Source organism: Melopsittacus undulatus, chromosome 6 (genome assembly GCF_012275295.1).
Source record: "Melopsittacus undulatus isolate bMelUnd1 chromosome 6, bMelUnd1.mat.Z, whole genome shotgun sequence".
In the NCBI taxonomy this organism is placed as follows: domain Eukaryota; kingdom Metazoa; phylum Chordata; class Aves; order Psittaciformes; family Psittaculidae; genus Melopsittacus; species Melopsittacus undulatus.
The window spans coordinates 4,514,119-4,531,556 of record NC_047532.1 but is presented as its reverse complement, the minus strand read 5'-3'; the positions used below and the strand labels follow the sequence as shown (position 1 = coordinate 4,531,556).

At 46.0% G+C, this 17,438-nt stretch overlaps 2 protein-coding genes across 2 annotated transcripts in view; both read left to right on the top strand.

The window, feature by feature from the left end:
- Window positions 1-412: 412 nt before the first annotated feature.
- Window positions 413-13,522, top strand: PGK1 (phosphoglycerate kinase 1). Its single transcript, XM_005144847.2, has 11 exons — window positions 413-571; window positions 3,179-3,229; window positions 4,360-4,515; window positions 4,634-4,778; window positions 6,653-6,756; window positions 7,477-7,596; window positions 9,819-9,933; window positions 10,202-10,381; window positions 10,921-11,098; window positions 11,358-11,456; window positions 13,042-13,522. The coding sequence occupies exons 1-11, from the start codon at window positions 507-509 to the stop codon at window positions 13,080-13,082; spliced, it is 1,254 nt and encodes a 417-aa protein (XP_005144904.1). The 5' UTR covers window positions 413-506; the 3' UTR covers window positions 13,083-13,522.
- A 2,619-nt stretch (window positions 13,523-16,141) lies between these two features.
- Window positions 16,142-17,438, top strand: part of AMOT (angiomotin) — a 61,099-nt gene continuing 59,802 nt past the window's right edge. Inside the window, exon 1 of the mRNA XM_031045253.2 lies at window positions 16,142-16,285. The gene's annotated coding sequence lies outside the window, so the exon portion shown is untranslated. The remainder of the gene's footprint in view (window positions 16,286-17,438) is intronic.

Sequence of the window (17,438 nt, the reverse complement as noted above, 5' to 3'; positions counted from 1 at the left end):
CAAATAGCTGATTATTCCCAGAAGCTGGAAGGACATAACTGCTGTTAGGACACGCAGGTTTGTTACCTGCCATGAACCTGTCCCTTGTGCTCCAGAAAAAACACTGAGCGTGGTGTGCTTGCAGATGCATTTTTGAACCTATAATCACACGTATTTTAACCTGGGGCTGGATCTCACCGGGTCTCTGGCCTGGGCGGAAGAAGCCATTGCTGTAACACCTTTCCCGGCCGCTGAGGTAACGCCAGCCCCGGCCGCCACAGCCTGCGCCGGCTGCGTGCGGGACGTGACTGGGCCTCCCGCCTCAGCCAGCCTCCCGCAGGGGCGGGCCGTCCGCTTACGGGCAGGCAGCTCAACCAATAGTGATGCGCGGCGGGCAGTGCGGGCCAATCACTGGCGGGCAGGGGCGGGGCGAGCTGTGCGCTGGTGGTGCCGGCGGTCGCTGCGGCAGAACGCAGGCGGCAGCGGAACGGAACGGAGTGTGTGGTTGGATAGTGTTTGGAGCAAACATGTCTCTTTCCAACAAGCTCACGCTCGACAAGGTGGACGTGAAGGGGAAACGGGTCGTCATGAGGTGAGGATCCGGGGTCCGCCTTATGCATTCCAGCTGTGCCATGAGGGGAGGAAGGGTCCGGCCTGGCCCGGCTGGTGCCCTTGTCCCGGGGCCGGCCCTCAGCCCCGCGAGCAGGGCGGGAGGGTTGCGCCTCCCAGGGCTGGAGGAGGGTGGGAGCCGCCCGCGGCCTTCTGGGCCCCGCCGGCGCTGACTCGCCCAATCTCCGCGCTGCGGTGGGGCCGAGCGGGTGCCCGAGGGCTGGGCGGGTTCACACGCAGCTTTCTCAGGCCGGAGCAAGTAATCTACCTCCTCGGCTGCTCGTCTGAGCCTGGGAAATGATTTTCGATGGGGTTTCGGTTTTGTTTTCCCCGTACTCTGGACCTTGGAAAAGCTCCGTACATCCCGAGTTATCCATCAGATAAGCGTGTCCGTTGCCTTGTGCGGAGGGATGGGTTGATGGGATGCGGCGGACTGCACGCAGCCTCACGCTCTGGCAGTGCCGAGGTGCCCAGGAGCGGAACCACCGAGCTCCGCCTTGGTACATCGCTCTAATGCACATGTATCATCCACAGGCTGAGAGGAGAACCGCGGGAGCACTATTCCCCATTTCCCTCTTTCTTTCCTGCAAATCTCAAACCCATTGCAATAAAAAAAATGAAAATATGGCTATATGTATTAAATAATAATTCCGCTTTTTGCAGCAAGAGTTAAGTCGCAGGTATTCAGCACATCCTGTCGTAAAACACTAAAATAGGACTTTATAGCTTATTTAGAAAGTACCAAGGCCTGCTGAAGGCCTAATGTTGGAATTGCTGCCAGATTCCGGGAGATAAGGGCGCTGAGTTATGTCATGATACATCCTGCTGGAAGTGCTTGTGTTGTGGGGTTCTTTGTCCAAGGTCACTGTAATGTGACTGCTGCGTGACCGGTACCTTGCTCAGTGAGTGCGCAGGTAGAAGGAACTCAAACTTATCTTTCTTGTAGTCTGTGCCAGACAGCTTCCACTTTTCATCGTGTCTCTGTTTTGTATGATGTAGTAGTTCCCTAGAAATTTGCTTGGCAGAAACCAGCCCTGTAATGACTGAAGAAGCTAGCTCGGAATTCACACGTGCTTCTGAAATCTGGTGAACAGATCCCTTTTATCTCTGTAAGAATTGAGGGTTTTTTTTGCAGTCTGACAGGCTGTACCTTTTCTCAGTTGTGTTGCAGAGAACAAACAGCCTTGCAGTGGCCGAGGATGGGTTAAGTCAGCTCTTGGTCTTGATACTATCCTACACTTTATCTTTACGATTCAGTGATGAGCTACTAAAACTGAATGAAACAGCAAATGTGGTGCCAGTCTCTGTTTCCTGCTTGCTTCTCATTTCCTTGAACAGAGGCACCATGTGCTCTCACTACTACTAAAACCCATACCTCTTTTTTTTTCTCTTCTCATAGTCATCAGAATTTTGGCATACTCATAGCCTACTTAACTTCCAGCCCTAATGTAAGGGAATGGGGAGGAGAAAGGGTTTAAGGGGAGCTCAGATTTCAGCAGCCTGCAGTGGGGCAGAAGGGTGAGCTGTGTGTTCCTGTTGTAGCTCTGATGCCTCTGTAAAGCAAACTATTCTTTTATCCTCTCATTTTAGAATAATAGGACAATAAAATGACAAGAAAAATACTTTTCTTTCCCCTTTCTAGAATTCATCCCCTGCACCGTGGGGCTGCCAGTTCAATTCCTTTCTGCTCAGCTACTCCTGTTTTGCCGGCAGCTTTTGTTCTTCCAGTCTGTTTCTCGTGCTGAGCAGGCTGCAAGAGAATTCAAGTAACTTGCTGGATCTTGTTTAACACAGACACACAACGATGGAGGGTAAACTCGAAGGCCGTATTTCACTTTCCTCCCTCTGATAACGCTGTTGCAGCCAGTTCTCTTCCCTCCTGTAGATCTATGAGTAATTTCTGCCTTCGCGGTTACACAACTCAGCTTCCTGCTGCTGCTAGTCTGCACGTGGGCACAAGGGATGCTAGTGAGAAATGGCTGATGAAACTCCTCCCTTCCATCCCTTCAGCCGGCAGGAGTAGGGCAAGATCTACCTCCAGATCCTCAGGTCTTCCAATGGGAATGTGATAAGCCCAGCACTTGGCTGCAGACAAATTAGAGGACAGAAATTCAAAGTTGTAGGTGATAACTGGACCACTTCCTGGAGGCCGCCTGCTTGCTGTGGCAATCCAACCAAACATCTTGGAGGCCTCATTAGACAGCACAATGTCACTTTTCATTATTTGCTTCCCTTCACCTGGAAGCTCCTAGTTTGTGATCCAAGGGTACATTGTTTAAAATGAAAAGGTTGTGAGGAGCTTGTTCAATCTGAGTTTTATTTCCTGCTTGAGCATCTTTGCTGCTGCTGCCATGAGTATTAGGATGTCTTGGTGGCACAGCTTTACTAGGTCATTCTGGCAGATGTTTGTTCTCTGTTTGGCTGATAATGTACTGATTTCAAAACAGAAGTTGTACACAAGGCAGAGCTAAAAATCTTGCTGTAATTGTCATGTTGGTGTTCTAACCAGTGCGTTTACTGGCAGGTTCCCTCACTCTTTGTAAAAGAATTTGTTGAGTATTTAATTTTATTTCTGTTTTCTTTTTTTTAGGGTTGATTTCAATGTTCCAATGAAGGATCACAAAATAACCAACAATCAAAGGTGAGTCTCAATTCCCATCTCAGATAGAAGCCCCAAAGTCTGTTTTCGTTCCCATTTTAGCCCAGTTCTTTTAGCAGTAGCTGGAACACTACCATGATTAACCTGTCATTGCTCATACTACAATATTAGATGTGTCTCAGAGAAGGTCATCAATTATTAATTAAAACCTTTGTAGCTATTACCAGACTACACTAACTGCAAGGCTTCTTCTCACTATGGAGAGCATATAGAAGAAGTCTTGTAATTATACAGACCCTAAACTTCATGCTTTAAACATGGTTGAAGTGTTGTGACCATTTCACAGCCACATCCCTTTGGCTGTGTGTAAAAATTTGCTGTACTTTTTTGTAGTATCCATAAGACTTTTTTCCTCCTGGTTACCCTGCAGTTGTGTGAACTCATTGGCTTATGTTAGAGCAATTGTTTCAGTGTAGCACACAAAGACACAAGGTTTAGAAACAGTGATATCAAATGTCTTGCCTTGCTTGTGTCTTACTTGCAGAGACCTGCCAGTTTTGTTCACCACAATATGCTCACTGCTCAACATACCCATCATTTCTTCATTGGTTCAGGATCACAGACTAAACCAGGAAGCCTGGTTCTGTTCAAGTGTGTCCTGGCATTTCTTAGCTAGGAGCAATCAGCACAGTTTAGATTACAAAATGTGTTTCACTCCTGTGTCCTGCATCACCTGGAAGATAATAGTGAAATGTATGAAAACATTGCTGGGATGGAGAATTTTGCTGATGCTTTCTGGTCTGTGCTCCAGAATTGTCACAGTCCCTCAGAGAAGAGTAGTTTGGATTAGTTCTATAGGGACAGCTGTGCCCTGTGGGATGTGGTTAGTCTCCTAGATGCTTGTTCTAGCAAGGACATTTTCCTAAGAAGCTCAGTGTCCCTTTTGGAGACTTACTGGCAGTGATGCCTCTTTGATGAGAGGTTGGGTGAACTGTGCATGCACCAGAGGTAGGATGGGCTTCTGAAATAATTGTTCTTCCATGCTCTTCTCCATTTGTTTTGCCATTTTTGAGGGACAACTCTTGAGGCTCTTGTATAAATGGTCACTAAATCTGTTTGCCTGGTAAACTCTATCTGAATCCTTCTTAATTTGTTCTTCTCTGCTATTACAGAATTAAGGCTGCTGTTCCTACCATCAAGCACTGCTTGGATCATGGAGCTAAGTCAGTGGTTTTGATGAGTCACCTAGGTCGTCCGGATGGTGTTCCTATGCCTGAGAAGTTCTCCTTGGCACCAGTAGCTGTGGAGCTTAAAGCACTCCTGGGCAGGTGAATTAGAAGAGTAGTCCAGCATGCACCAGGCCTCTCTGTCAGTGGACCTGGATGTTTTTCTTTCTGAAAGCAAGAGTTACTGGTGGAATGACAGTGTTCATCTTGTTTTTTTCAGGGAGGTCTTATTCCTGAAGGACTGTGTTGGTCCTGAGGTGGAGGCAGCCTGTGCTAATCCTGCAGCTGGTTCTGTCATCCTGCTAGAGAACCTCCGATTCCATGTAGAAGAAGAGGGAAAAGGGAAGGATGCATCAGGGAACAAGGTAAAACTTCAAGTGTGGTTTTTTGTATGCCTGCTCTGGTCTTACTACCTTGTTTTGCTGCAGAAGGACAAGAAGACAGCAGCCTGTATTAAACCAGTTTATTAATTTGCTTCCAGAAGGGTGTCAGAATCTTTAGTTCAGCATGTTCCAGCATTTGTACTATGCTGTGCAAAGGTTTGAGTCAAATACATTGAATTCCCAAGATGAACCAAGTGAAGTGAAAGGCTATAGGTGACTGATGAAGGTGGTGCAGTCTGTAAAAGAAGGAGCAAAATAGAGTTGTGCAGGAAATTGGTTGATTCATATTAGACTTTATTTTTGCGATGTCTAAAACGAAACCCCAAAGTCTGTTGGGAGATGGTTTGTTGCTACTGGAGCTGTAAGAATGAGGCTTATTTCTTGATTATCTGGGTGTTGTTTCAATATAATGCTTAAATATGCTGCAGCAGAGAGGGGTTTAACCTTTTTGCTGTCTGCTCTTAAGAACCAGGCTGCCTTGCACCTCTGACATTTTCTTGAAGGTCAGGAAGAAGGCTTGCTCCAGACAGCTGCTTTTCTTGGCGATAGTGACCCCAGTGACTTTACAGAGGCCGTGGCTCTTTTCAGATTCAGTGTGTGGAGTGGAATGCTGACATCGTGTGGTGCCCTTTATGGGCTGACACAGGACTCCTGTAGTTAAAAAACCTGCCTAGAGAAGTAGTAAGCCCTTGCAGATGGCAGTGAGAAATGCAGCAATTAATTACTGAAACTGTGTGCCACTGAAAGGCAGTATGGTGGAAGGGAGAAGTGGGGCAAGAGTTGAATTTGCTTTGGGAACTGTCCCAAGTGCATTTCTGTAGTTTTCATCTTATTTAGCAGGGTGTAGAAGCCTGCACTGCAGTTGAGCACAACAGGAGAGGTGCCGTTGACAGACCTGCTTCTGGTCCTGACAGAGGTGAAAGTCTGTGCTATGGAAATAGCAATGCAAGACTGCAGGTTACCAAGTGGTGCTTGGAAACTGTGGCTTTCCAAAGCAGATCAAGTGATTGTGGTTCCTTCATTTGGAACCTCTTGTGTCCTGCTTACATATGCTACTGGTTTTAACAGAAGCATTTAGTCTCTTGTTAAATTGCCTGGTTTTATGCAGTGAAGGAGCAGTTGACAGTATAGTTGTATAATCTTGTGGTCTCTTTGGCTTGATGTCTGCTCAGGCTGTATGAATAAAAGCACACCCAAAACTGAACCCATCTGCCATTAACTAGAGCACCTTCGTGCCATTGTCCCTGTGGTGTTGGATCTGTGCTTGGACGTGTGTCTGTTCTTGCCCACTACACATTAAGCTTATCTCTAGCTTTCTGATGCTGGCTGCTTTCTCTGTGTCCTGTTGTAGTGTGCAGGTTATTTATCAGTTAATCCTCAATGCAATTGCTAAATCAGGAGCTCATTCTTTTACCTTTGGCAATTGGAGGCCATGCTTTCTTTGTTCAGTGAGCAAGCATGAGTTTGTTAAGTCACATCTTGGCATTGCCTTGTCTCTCCACATCCTTTCTGCATTACCTGTGTTCACCACTAAAACTGGAAATCTGTTGGAGAGGGACTGAATGGCCAGGAGCACTGCAGTTTGTTCCTGTTCTGCTAGAAACTTGAAGTGAGAAGAATCCTCAGGCCTGTAATAGCAAGAATAAACTCTTGGGCAGTTTAAACTATTTAAACCTTTTTGTTGCTCCTACTGGACTGAGAAAGAGCATATGAAATACAGTGATGAACTGACATGTTTCTCCAGCTGGCCTTTCATTGCTTTGGGTTTACAAGGCAAATTGATGACTTTGACTTTAGTTTCAGGATCAACTCTGTGTAACTGAAAAGCAAAAACCTGTTATTCTTTCTCTTTTTAGATCAAGGCTGATTCTGCAAAAGTGGAGGCTTTCAGATCCTCTCTTTCTAAATTGGGAGATGTCTATGTCAATGATGCTTTTGGAACTGCCCACCGAGCTCACAGGTGTGTATGCATTTTCCTTCCACAGCCGGAACTGCAGAATTATATCTGCTGTGGAAACACATAAAGCTTTGCCCCATTGAGTTTTATCTTCCCTTTGGGCTTATCCCATTATCCTTCTGCAGTGTTTACTACTAAGTAATGGATTTAGTGGAGGTGGGTGTTAGTAGCATATGCTGTTTCGTGCTCTCAGGGAACAGAAAACAGCTGAAACTATAAAACTTGAATTGACCTTTTAGGCTTTCAAGATAAAAAATTAGTGCTTGAGACATGTATAAATTGTCCTGCAATTACAGCAGAACTCTTGCAAAGATTAATAGCTCCAGACTGGTAATTCGCATGGAGTGGGTTTAGGTATGTTTACTAACTTCAGTTAGAGCAAACTCCAGTGATCCCCATTGAGCTTGATTTCATAATCTAGTGCTATCACAGGAAGGCATTTCTGCTCTCACTATGCTTATTTGTCCCTCAGTGTTTTGGATCACTCTAAACAGTATAAATCTCTTGCATAGTGATATGTGTCTGTGCAAAAACAATCTCGGAAACTGTATAGCCACATTATAAAATGAGGAAAACAAAACCTTGTGTTTGTTTTCATGCAGGTGGTAGCTATTCTCACTGCTGCAGCTGACTAAAGGATTGCCTTTATAATGCTGTGAGACACAGGGCTGTTTGGACCTGTACTGATGGGTGGTTTTTCTTTCCTCACTCTTTATTCTGCAGCTCCATGGTAGGTGTCAACCTGCCTCAGAAGGCTGCTGGCTTCCTGATGAAGAAGGAACTGGATTATTTTGCTAAGGCCCTGGAGAGTCCAGAGAGACCCTTCTTAGCAATTCTTGGAGGGTAAGACTCAAGAAACATAAGCATTTTGTATTTCTGTTTAACTCCTCTGTAAGAAACGAAAAGCTATTTTGGCTTGGTTCAAACAAGTGCTTGCCTTTAACTGCATCTACAGTTCAGATTTGTAGGTAAGTCCTGAGATCTCTGTAAGATGTCATTAGAGAGGAGCTAACTGATCGTGTCCACTTCTGTGATACTATCAGGGAGCTCATTGTATCTCCTGACCTCTTCCATTCCCCAAATTGAGTTTGTTGCACATATGACCCAGATACACATGATGTCCCTGAAGCATTGTCAGTGACCCTTCCTCCACAGTTCAGAGTACAAGCATCCTGCAGGCTCAGCACTGTGAAAAGTGACACAGATTGTCATTATGCAATGGTGACCTGTTGTAGCTGGATGGGCCTCTGCTCTTCCACAGCAGTTGGTGTGCAGAGAAACCCAAAAAACCAAGTGACTGCTTCTGTGTGGAAATAATTTCCCATTGCTGGTGATTTATATCATGTGTGTTCCTAGTTCAGCACCATGGTTCTATGGCAGTGTATTTTAGTTTATCAGATGAATTAACATACTTTGCTAAGTAACACAAAGCTGGGACATGGTGACATTCCCATGTTCTTTATTAGAAGTATGTGGCTTATTCCTGCTCTTTGCACCCAAACTTGTGTGTTAAGAACTAGTTTTCAATTCTCACATAAAGTTTGGCACTTCTGTGACCTTGGTTATACTGAACAATGCTTTGTTTTCTTTTCATCAGTACCCTTACAATGTTTACAGCTGCAGGTGAGCCATTACTAAACACTATACCTGCCTCATTGCCTTTGATGGAAGTAGCAGGTATATCACCAAGGGAAAGTTTGTTAGTTATCTTGCCAGATGTTTGAGTTAGAGCAGCAGCTAGGATGGCCCAAATGTTAAAATATGAAGCCTATTTGGAAAGTCTGGAAGTGTTGTAAATCCAGTGGGAACAAAATAAGCTATTTTGAGGTGCATGATCAGCGTGACCAGCATGTTCCAGTCCAGGAGCCTGATACTAAGCTCATTGTGTGACCGAAGGTTGATGAATGCTGACTGCATCTTAGTCACAGGAAGAGCTCAGAGTGGTTCAGAGCCAGAAAACACCTTTATGTGTTTGAAAGCATCACCCTTCCACTGATGGGGCATCTGGTTCCTAGGTGGGAGGCAGATGAGCAACTCTTGCTTGATTGCACCACAGGGAGATCACACTTGCAAGTTGCATGTAGTCCAGCTGCAGGTTTGCTACTGCTTATATATAACAAAATTTGGCCTAGAAAATAGACTGAGAAGAACTGTACTGACAAGTAAACTGGAAATGAACTGTGTTGGCAAAGAAAGACCATGTGCAGGAAAGTAATTCAGTGCCAGAAGCAGGTTGTGCAAGGGAAAGAAACAAAACTAATTCACCTTCATGTTTTCTGCCTGGAGCTGAACATGGTAGGATGGACCTCACAGGGTTTTGCTGTGGCTTTGTACCATCCCTTCAATGCTTCTTCACCCATTCACTTCCCACAGTGTAGCAACATCAGCAACTTCATGGCTTAAACTGGGGTCAGTGGCTGGTTCGCACCAGAGCTCTCTGTGTCTATTTACTGCCTCTTCTGCCATTCCTACATAATGTACTGTTGATATTGTTGTTCCATTACCATTTGTATCTAATGTCAAAAGCAGTCATCTGCTTTTGAGCAGGGCAGTTCTGTGTCACAGATCAACCTGGTAGTTTGAAGCTCTTCTGTGAGTGTGGGGGGTTACAGGAGCTGGGTGTGTGGGAAGTGGTACAGAGAATCTGGGGTTGGACAGTGGCTGTGAATGGCAGTGCTCTGGTCTCTACTTTGCTGTGCTGGACAAACAGGGGAAATCAGGCTGTAAAGTGCTAAACAGAGTTTATATTTAACTAGGAAAAACATGGAGGGATGAATAATGCTCTTGTAAGTTGCTATTTAATGCTGGCCTGCTCTGTTGACAGATTCCTTTCCTGCCTACTCCCAACAACTACTTTATTGGCTCATTCTCTCAGAATGGCCTAGATATGTCGCAGTCATGATATTGCCATTACTGAATAGCAGTTGATGAATTCTGCTTCAATCCAAGAAGTCCCTGTAAAGCTTCCTGTTGTCTTAGCTAAAGATTACTAGAGACTAAGTTATGTCAGAGGAGTTGGGGCACTGGCTGTTATTCATTATTTTTCCTTCTCTTTCTCTCACCAGAGCCAAAGTTCAGGATAAGATCCAGCTGATCAGTAACATGTTGGATAAGGTCAATGAGATGATTATTGGTGGTGGAATGGCATTCACCTTCCTCAAAGTGATCAACAACATGGAGGTAGGAAAAGAGCATATTTGTGTCTGCTCCTAGTAAAGAATATAGGCAGAATGTCTTGTATTGTATTGAGATCTCAACTCTACAAGTGCAGGGAGCACAGAGAAGTTACTTGACAATCACTTTGCTGCCTATGTCTAGCTGGGTGCTTTAAGAAAGTAGTCTTTCTAGAATTGCTGTATGAGCAGTTTGGCTTGACTGCTGCTGTTCTCTTCTGTAATGATCAGTAACTAAACAAACACCTCTCACTTTTCCCAACTAACTTCTCTAGATTGGCAACTCTCTGTTTGATGAAGAGGGATCAAAAATTGTCAAGGACCTGATGGCCAAAGCAGAGAAGAATGGTGTGAAGATTACTCTGCCTGTTGACTTCGTCACTGCAAACAAATTTGATGAGAATGCACAGACTGGGGAAGCCACAGTGGCCTCAGGCATTCCTGCTGGCTGGATGGTGGGTATTAATAGGCAAGGCACTAACAGAAGTAATGGGCAGCAGTGGGGCAGGAAAGACACATTAAAGGAATGGAAAGAGTCATTGTGATCCTTTGCAAATGCTTCTGAAGGCAGTCAAGCTGTATAGAATATATTGGTTTAATGAAATTGAAGCCGTTTTGTTCTGAATTTTTAACTCTAAAGTAGCTTTTGTAAGAGTTGGATTAAAACAACAAAATTCCTCTAAACCTTTCTGATATGGATGCAGTAGAAATCCCTTTTATTTGGCCAGAATTTAAGTATAGTTGGCAAAAGTTTCTAACCAAGGCTTCAGCTATCTGACATTGATTTAAAAATCACTTCTTAATAGTAGGAAGACCAATACCACACCACACTCCATCCTACTGCAGCAACTGCTGGCAAATCTGTTCCTTGGTGCGTAGAGAGGAACTCTTGCGTTATATCGAAAGGGAAGCTTCTGAGATCCCAGCTAGGCACAGGTGACTTGAGATGAGGGCCAGCAGTAAGCGTATTTGTGGCTTCTCTTGCTTGTCTTAGGGCTTGGACTGCGGCCCTGAAAGTGTGAAGAAGTTTGTTGAAGTTGTGGGAAGGGCCAAGCAGATTGTGTGGAATGGTCCAGTCGGTGTCTTTGAGTGGGACAAGTTTGCCAAAGGAACCAAAGCCCTGATGGACAAAGTGGTAGAAGTAACTGGAAAGGGCAGCATCACCATTATTGGTAAGTTTTATGTGTGTGCTCTTGTCTTTCTAAATGTAGCAAGAAGCTTCTGCTTGCCAGTATCATCTAAAGATACTTGTCAAATTTGTTTTTCTTTCCTCATGTTTTCACCTGTGCTTCAACTTGGAGATGGGGCTTTAAAAACTGCTGTATGTAGTGATGTGGAGTGTTTGGCAGCAGGACCAGCTTGTAGCAAGGCTGTGGCCCTTAAGCTGAAGAGAATCTCAATTTCTTGTGTTTGATCTTGTTTGTACCACAGGTGGTGGAGATACAGCCACTTGCTGTGCAAAGTGGAACACTGAGGATAAAGTTAGCCATGTCAGCACAGGAGGTGGTGCCAGCCTGGAACTGCTAGAGGGTAACTCTTCTTTTATCTTAACCTGTTAGCAAATCAGGTAGTTCTGGGTGTTCTACCATGTGTCTGTACTCAACACAACACAACAATAGAGCGAGTGTCATTTCTGTCCCACCACATGGAGTTGCATATAGCTTTTGAGCAGTGAGCTCTCCTCACTGCTCTCCTTTTGTAGTCCTCCTAGAGGAAGAGAGGAAAGAAAATGGGAGTATTCTTGCAAACAGCACTGTCTGCCACTCCCAGAAGGCAAACCCGCTGGAATGGAAACTAAAATAGCCTCAAGAGCATGCTGGCTCTGTTTTGTAGATGATCCCCTGAGGCACACTAACTAGACTGCTTAAAATGCCCAGTGGCTGTTAGGGAAGTCTGATCAGAATAGTCTGGAATTGATGCCAGAAGTCTCTTTTCCAGCGCATTGTTTGAAATCCCCTGGTTTCGGGAGCCCTCTAGTGCTCACTTACCAATCTGCAGGAGGGTGCTTGCAATTCAAAATGGTGAGAATTTACAGGGCTCTTCTAATGAGTAACATTGTACTTTAAATGAGTTTTCATTTCCTCTGGTAATTAGCTGTTTCCCAATGTGTGTAAATTATCTAATGCTGTCAGCTTCTCTGTGGAAGAGAAACTGCAATAAACTGCATTGCAGCTGGTACTTCCCAGCAGTTCTATGCGAGGCAGAGCTTTTGTTTCTGTTGCCTAGGGAGTGATGGGAAAGGGAAGGAATGCAGATGGTTAGAAGGAAACACTGTGCAACCGATTGATTCAAAAGGACAAACTTGTCTAAGTTTTGGCCCAAAATGTGGGTTTGTGTGTGTGATCTTTTAAATGTAACGGAAGTCTTGCTAATTGGAAAAGCTTCTGAAGATTCAAAGGGAAAAAAACCCCAGCAAACCAGTGGGTTGTGAACAGTGTTAAAATTCAGGGCTGCCACACAGCTTGAGCATTAAAAAGTAGGATTTGTGGAGAAAAGCAAAACCGGAATGGTCTCTCTTTGTAATTAAAGTAGGACAAAAGGCTTAAAAATGCTGTGGAAAACATTCCACTTTAATAATCTGGACCCTCATACTCAAAGGTGAGCATATGCCTTACTTCCATCAGTTGAAATGAGGCTTGTAAATACCCAGACCTGGGTGTTTAAAGACTTGAGCTTTGTAGGAGGTTTCGTTGCTTACTTCTTTCTTAAAGTTTCCACCATACACTCCAAAATTCCTTTTACGTGCCACTAGGGATCAAAGAAAATATGCAGCAACTCCTTAGATCCAATCAAAAACCTGTTTGCCATCAAACTGAGTGAAAAAAGATCTGGGCTGTTTCCCATTATTGTTAATGGAGAATTGATGACTGTGGCACACTCAGCATCTTTCTGCTGACATTCGAGGGAGGCTGTGCTCGGGATGCTCATTACAGCCCTGAAAGATATGTGTGGAACAGTGTAAATGTGCCCACATGCCCTAAGAGCCACTGTTGTCAACAGGAGTGTATATAGAGCCAGTCTCTTTCATTTTTAACCCATAATCTCTAATTTTATTTGAAATGCTTCAATTGCAAGAGGGTTCTTAGCCTCACTGCTGTGTTTTAACTGCTTACAGGTAAGGTTCTTCCTGGAGTGGATGCCTTGAGCAACGTGTAGAGAACAGAGCATCAGTCACCCCACTTCCTGGTCCTGTGCACACCCCTGAGATTCAACACTTCAGTGCTTCTGTATTTCAGCTCTGCGCTAGGCAGATCACAGTTAACCCAAACTGGACAGGGTTGGAGGAGAAGACAGCAGAGAGATTTTACGACTGCAGTTTACATGAGGGTGGATTTGTCCACTGTTACCCCAACTTGAATTAATGTAGTGCGTTTAAACTGTTGTTGTGAATTTAGAGTGTATATATTTATATTTTGCCTTTTCAAAGAGATTAATCCCTGTTAGACATGTCTGTTTCTCAGAAAGGAGTGCACTGTTTAGCTTCAATGTTCCTTGGCATTTTCATCACTTGACACGGTTCAGAAACAAGAGGGGACTCCAGTTTTTTGGAGGCTGATTGTAATAGCTGCTGAATAAACATATTTAAAGTGCTTCCAGTTTGTATATGGTCTTTCAAATATTTAGAATGGTCTACATTAAAGTGTCTTCTTCCTAGCATCAGGAATGGGATATATTTTTCCTGTCTGCACTACATTCTTTTGTTTTTGCCCAATGGACCTATAAGCACCCAGTCATAATCAAAGTGAGCTTTGCTAGTAAGGAAGTAAACTGTTACAGATGTGCTGTCACATTCAAACTTCTATGCTGACATGTAATAAAGTAAGATGCAATTTTGAATCTGTAACAGTGTGGTAAAAAGGGCAAATTTAAAAGTGTTTCTTATTTAGAGAACTCACCTTATAGTATCTAATGGAGGTAGAACAGGGAAAAACAGTCACAGGTAAACAACTTCAGGCAAACTTGAGCCTTTGCTCAAGTTTGTGGTCCTAAAAGCACTGAAACTGGCATAGTAAAACCACACAGCTGGGCCATTTGGTTTCTGTGTGGCTTAAGCACATTGCAGAACTGCACATGCTGGCAGAAGAGGACCACCAACATAGTGCAACTGTATAAAGTTTGTACTTCCATTTCTATTGTGCGCTGGCTCTGGTGCTTCCTGCAGGACTCAAATGTGAGCACAGGGTGGCTCTAAACCAAACCCAGAACTACTCCAAGCTCAGACTGGCTTCCAAGCATCCAAAAGTGTGTTTTGGATTATGTGAGCAGTTCTGCTCCTAAGAGCTGTAAGGAGATGCAGTGCTCCAAAAGAACCACTTGTGTATCTTCCTGCTGGATCAGAGAGAAGTGAGCGATGTAAAGCAGCGATAGCCTGTTTTTATTCCCAGTGAATTCCCAGCAGGAATGTTAGGGAGCTTCCCAGGAGGTTTTGCATGGCCTGAATAGTATAAAGCAGCCAGGACAAATAGTGGAGAGAATCTCTGAGGTAAGCAGCAAGTATGCTTTTAAGTTAATTTGTATGTATGTACATTACCAAACCAAAATGAAAGCATCTGTTACAAACAGACACAGCCTATTTGCCACATTTTAGTCGTTGTGGGATGCGAATTAAAACCTAATAATGCTGAAGTGTGTGTATAAATACATACTCGGTACATTTTAAAGCTCAAAGTGACTATTGCAGGGAACAGACACTAGAACCAATGCAAATGACTGCAGTGCTGTGGTTTCCTCCTCCACCTCCCCTCCTTTGGAAATCTCCCCAGTAGTGTCTGATTACACACGAATGATGCAGGTTTTTGCTGGGATTCCTTTCTTGCTGCTACTCCTGTTTTCCAGGCAGGGATGCAGACCTCCGATGGCTGCAGCAACGAGGCAAAGGAAGGAGCAAGCTTGTCAACCACAGCAGAAGACTGTGGATTTTGGGAATCTGGTACTACAAACCCAAACATTCCACCATATCTTAGAACAGATGATTCTTGTCTGGCTCTGGTAAACAAGGCCTCATGACAGCACAGCTCATTTTAGTGTCCCTTTTGCACCTCTGTGTTGCTGGATTCCCAAGGAGCAATAACAGATTTTCCCTTCATAGCTCCTTTTGTGGTATTCATAGTGAGAGGCTGGTGTGGCTGCTACCTCTGCTGGCCTTTTACTCTTCTTCATCAAAAGCAACAAAGCTTAAAAGCCTATTCCCACCTGAGTTTGGATGTTCATTGCCACTTGCACCTTTATAATGTCCTTGTTCAGGGAATGCTGCTGGTTGGAAACCACTGTAGGAGAGACTTGAGAAGACAAAGGTGTCACAGAAAGCTCATGATGTGAGTAATGAAGATAACAGATTAAGCACGTAAGTGGGCCTGGTAATAAAGTGAAATAAAAAGTGAAGAGCTTAAATACTCACTGTTGAGATGGTAAAAATGGTCAACATGAAAGACAAATTGTTGTCAACAAAATAAGCTCCTCATAGACCGAAATATGTGAGCTCTCACACTGGTGCTTCCCTGCATAATTTACAAGGTACTGTTAACTGCAGGAGGTAGAGAAAGCGTTTCTGTGGTGTAAAACATGCACACAGCCATACCTGCAGGAGTTAGTTGTGAAAATGGCACCTGTAGCACTGGTGATTTGGGGGCCTTGTGCAGGGACATCAGTCCTGGTGTGGCAGAGGGGGCCCAGGATTCTCTTTGTATTTGCAGATCTGGTTGTGCAGGAGGCTGCAGTGGCAAATGTACCTCCATAACGCTAAAACATCAACACTTTGGGCCATGGCTCTGCCTTCGCAAGGATGGAGCTGCGCTGAGCAGCGGCCATTTTGTGAGTGAGGCCATGAGGCTGGGGAAGCATCCCCCTCTGGGAGGGAGGGATAAACATCTCCATCGCCTCTTGTTCTATGTGTTCCCCATAGCACCTGCCTGCCTGGTGAACCGCACACCATTTCATGGGGGGCTTTTGTGCTTTTAGCCACCCGGGGCTAAGTGTCCCAGGCCTTCATGGAGCACCTGCCTGCTCCACCTCTCCCTCACCAGCCAAGACATGGAAACCTAAAGGGCCCTATGGAGGCGGCTCAGCTCCGACCCGGGGCCGTGGTGAGGCGAGGCGAGGCGGGCCTACAGCTCCGGCCGGAGGGCGGGCGGTGAGGCGGCCGCAGGACTACACTTCCCGGCCGGCTTTGCAGGCGCTGTCCCAGCGGGGGATGCCGGGTGCCGTAGTTGCAGCCGCCTGCTGAAAGTTAATAACTGAATCTGGGGTAGGCACTTCCCAGAGCTCCTCGCTGTCTCTCATTGCCATGCCGGCTTTGTCACCTCGGAGGGAAGAGGAGCAAGATGGATGAGCGGGCGGCCGCTGGGGCAGGCGCCCGCTGGGTAAGGAGCGGGTATGGAGGGGGGGTTAAGACCGGCTGCGGGGAGGGGAGCGCGGCTGCCCCGCCGGCCCCCCGCGACCAAGCCGGGGCCGCGGCCGCCCTGCCCGGCCGGGCTGCGGGGCTCGGGGCAGGTGCAGCGGGCAGTGGTGCGGGGGTTCCCCGGCGTAGGGGCTGCTGAGGCGGCGGCGCCGGCTCCCGCCTAACGGCTATGGAGTCCCCGGCCCTCGGCTCGGCCGCTCGCCTCCAGCCGGAGGAAGTGCACGGCCCCGCGGCGGGGTCCATCCTCAGAGCTGGGGAAGGGGCTCCCGTGTCCCTCCGCTGCCCTCACGGGCACCGCCGCCTTTCCCCGTTGAGGTGGGCGGGAGAGGGACGGTTCTATGGCTCGGCCGCAGCCCCCGGGACCGCGGCCCGTAGTGGGGTCACCACAGGCACCAGTGGAGGTCTCCGGGAAGTCTCTTTATGCAGCGAGGTGAGGCTGTGAGGGGGGGCTGTTTGATGTGTGTGGTAGTGGTGGCAGAGGAGTCGGTGTGAAGGAGAGAGCAAAGCTGTCCTGGCCCTTCCCTGATCCATTTTCAAGTCGTGGTAATACAAGGGGATGGCTTGCTACCCACAGTATTGCAGAGGAGGTCCAGGGCCTGTGCCATCCTCTTCCCTGTGGAGACCCTGTTCCTGACAGCCTCCAAACCCCACAACTCCAAATTAAGCAGAATTGACTCCAAATGCTCCTGCTTTGATCTCTGAGAGAGCAAAATGCCAGTCTGAGGGTGCTGATCCCCAGAGTTTAAAGCTTTGTGTTTGCATCCTTGCCTGCTAGAGAGTGGGGATCCCACCAGCTGCATTGAGGTTCTGGGTTTCACCATCCCTGCTAGTACTTCAGGTTGAGAGATTCTGCCTTTCATTAGCAGACTGATTCAGGTAGGCCCATATGTATTCACCATCACATTTACCAGATGGTTGAAGCAGAAGCACAAAGCCTGTTTGTATCAGTTTGAGGATTCTTTCTTAGGAAGGTGAGGGCTGGAAGGCCACCGTGAGAGGCATGAAGAAGATCCCCATTCAATTTTCAGGTTAAAACGGTCAGTGTCATCTCTGATAAATGATTCTCAATTCAGCTCTAATGCAGCATTAAATAGCAAATTCCATCTTGGTTCGCT

Excerpts from the sequence above, each read along its gene's own strand:
- PGK1 (XM_005144847.2), top strand. The coding sequence starts at position 507 with ATGTCTCTTTCCAACAAGCTCACGCTCGACAAGGTGGACGTGAAGGGG. Across the intron at positions 9,934-10,201 it reads AAGTGATCAACAACATGGAG|ATTGGCAACTCTCTGTTTGA; the intron begins GTAGGAAAAGAG and ends TAACTTCTCTAG. Across the intron at positions 11,099-11,357 it reads GGGCAGCATCACCATTATTG|GTGGTGGAGATACAGCCACT; the intron begins GTAAGTTTTATG and ends TTTGTACCACAG.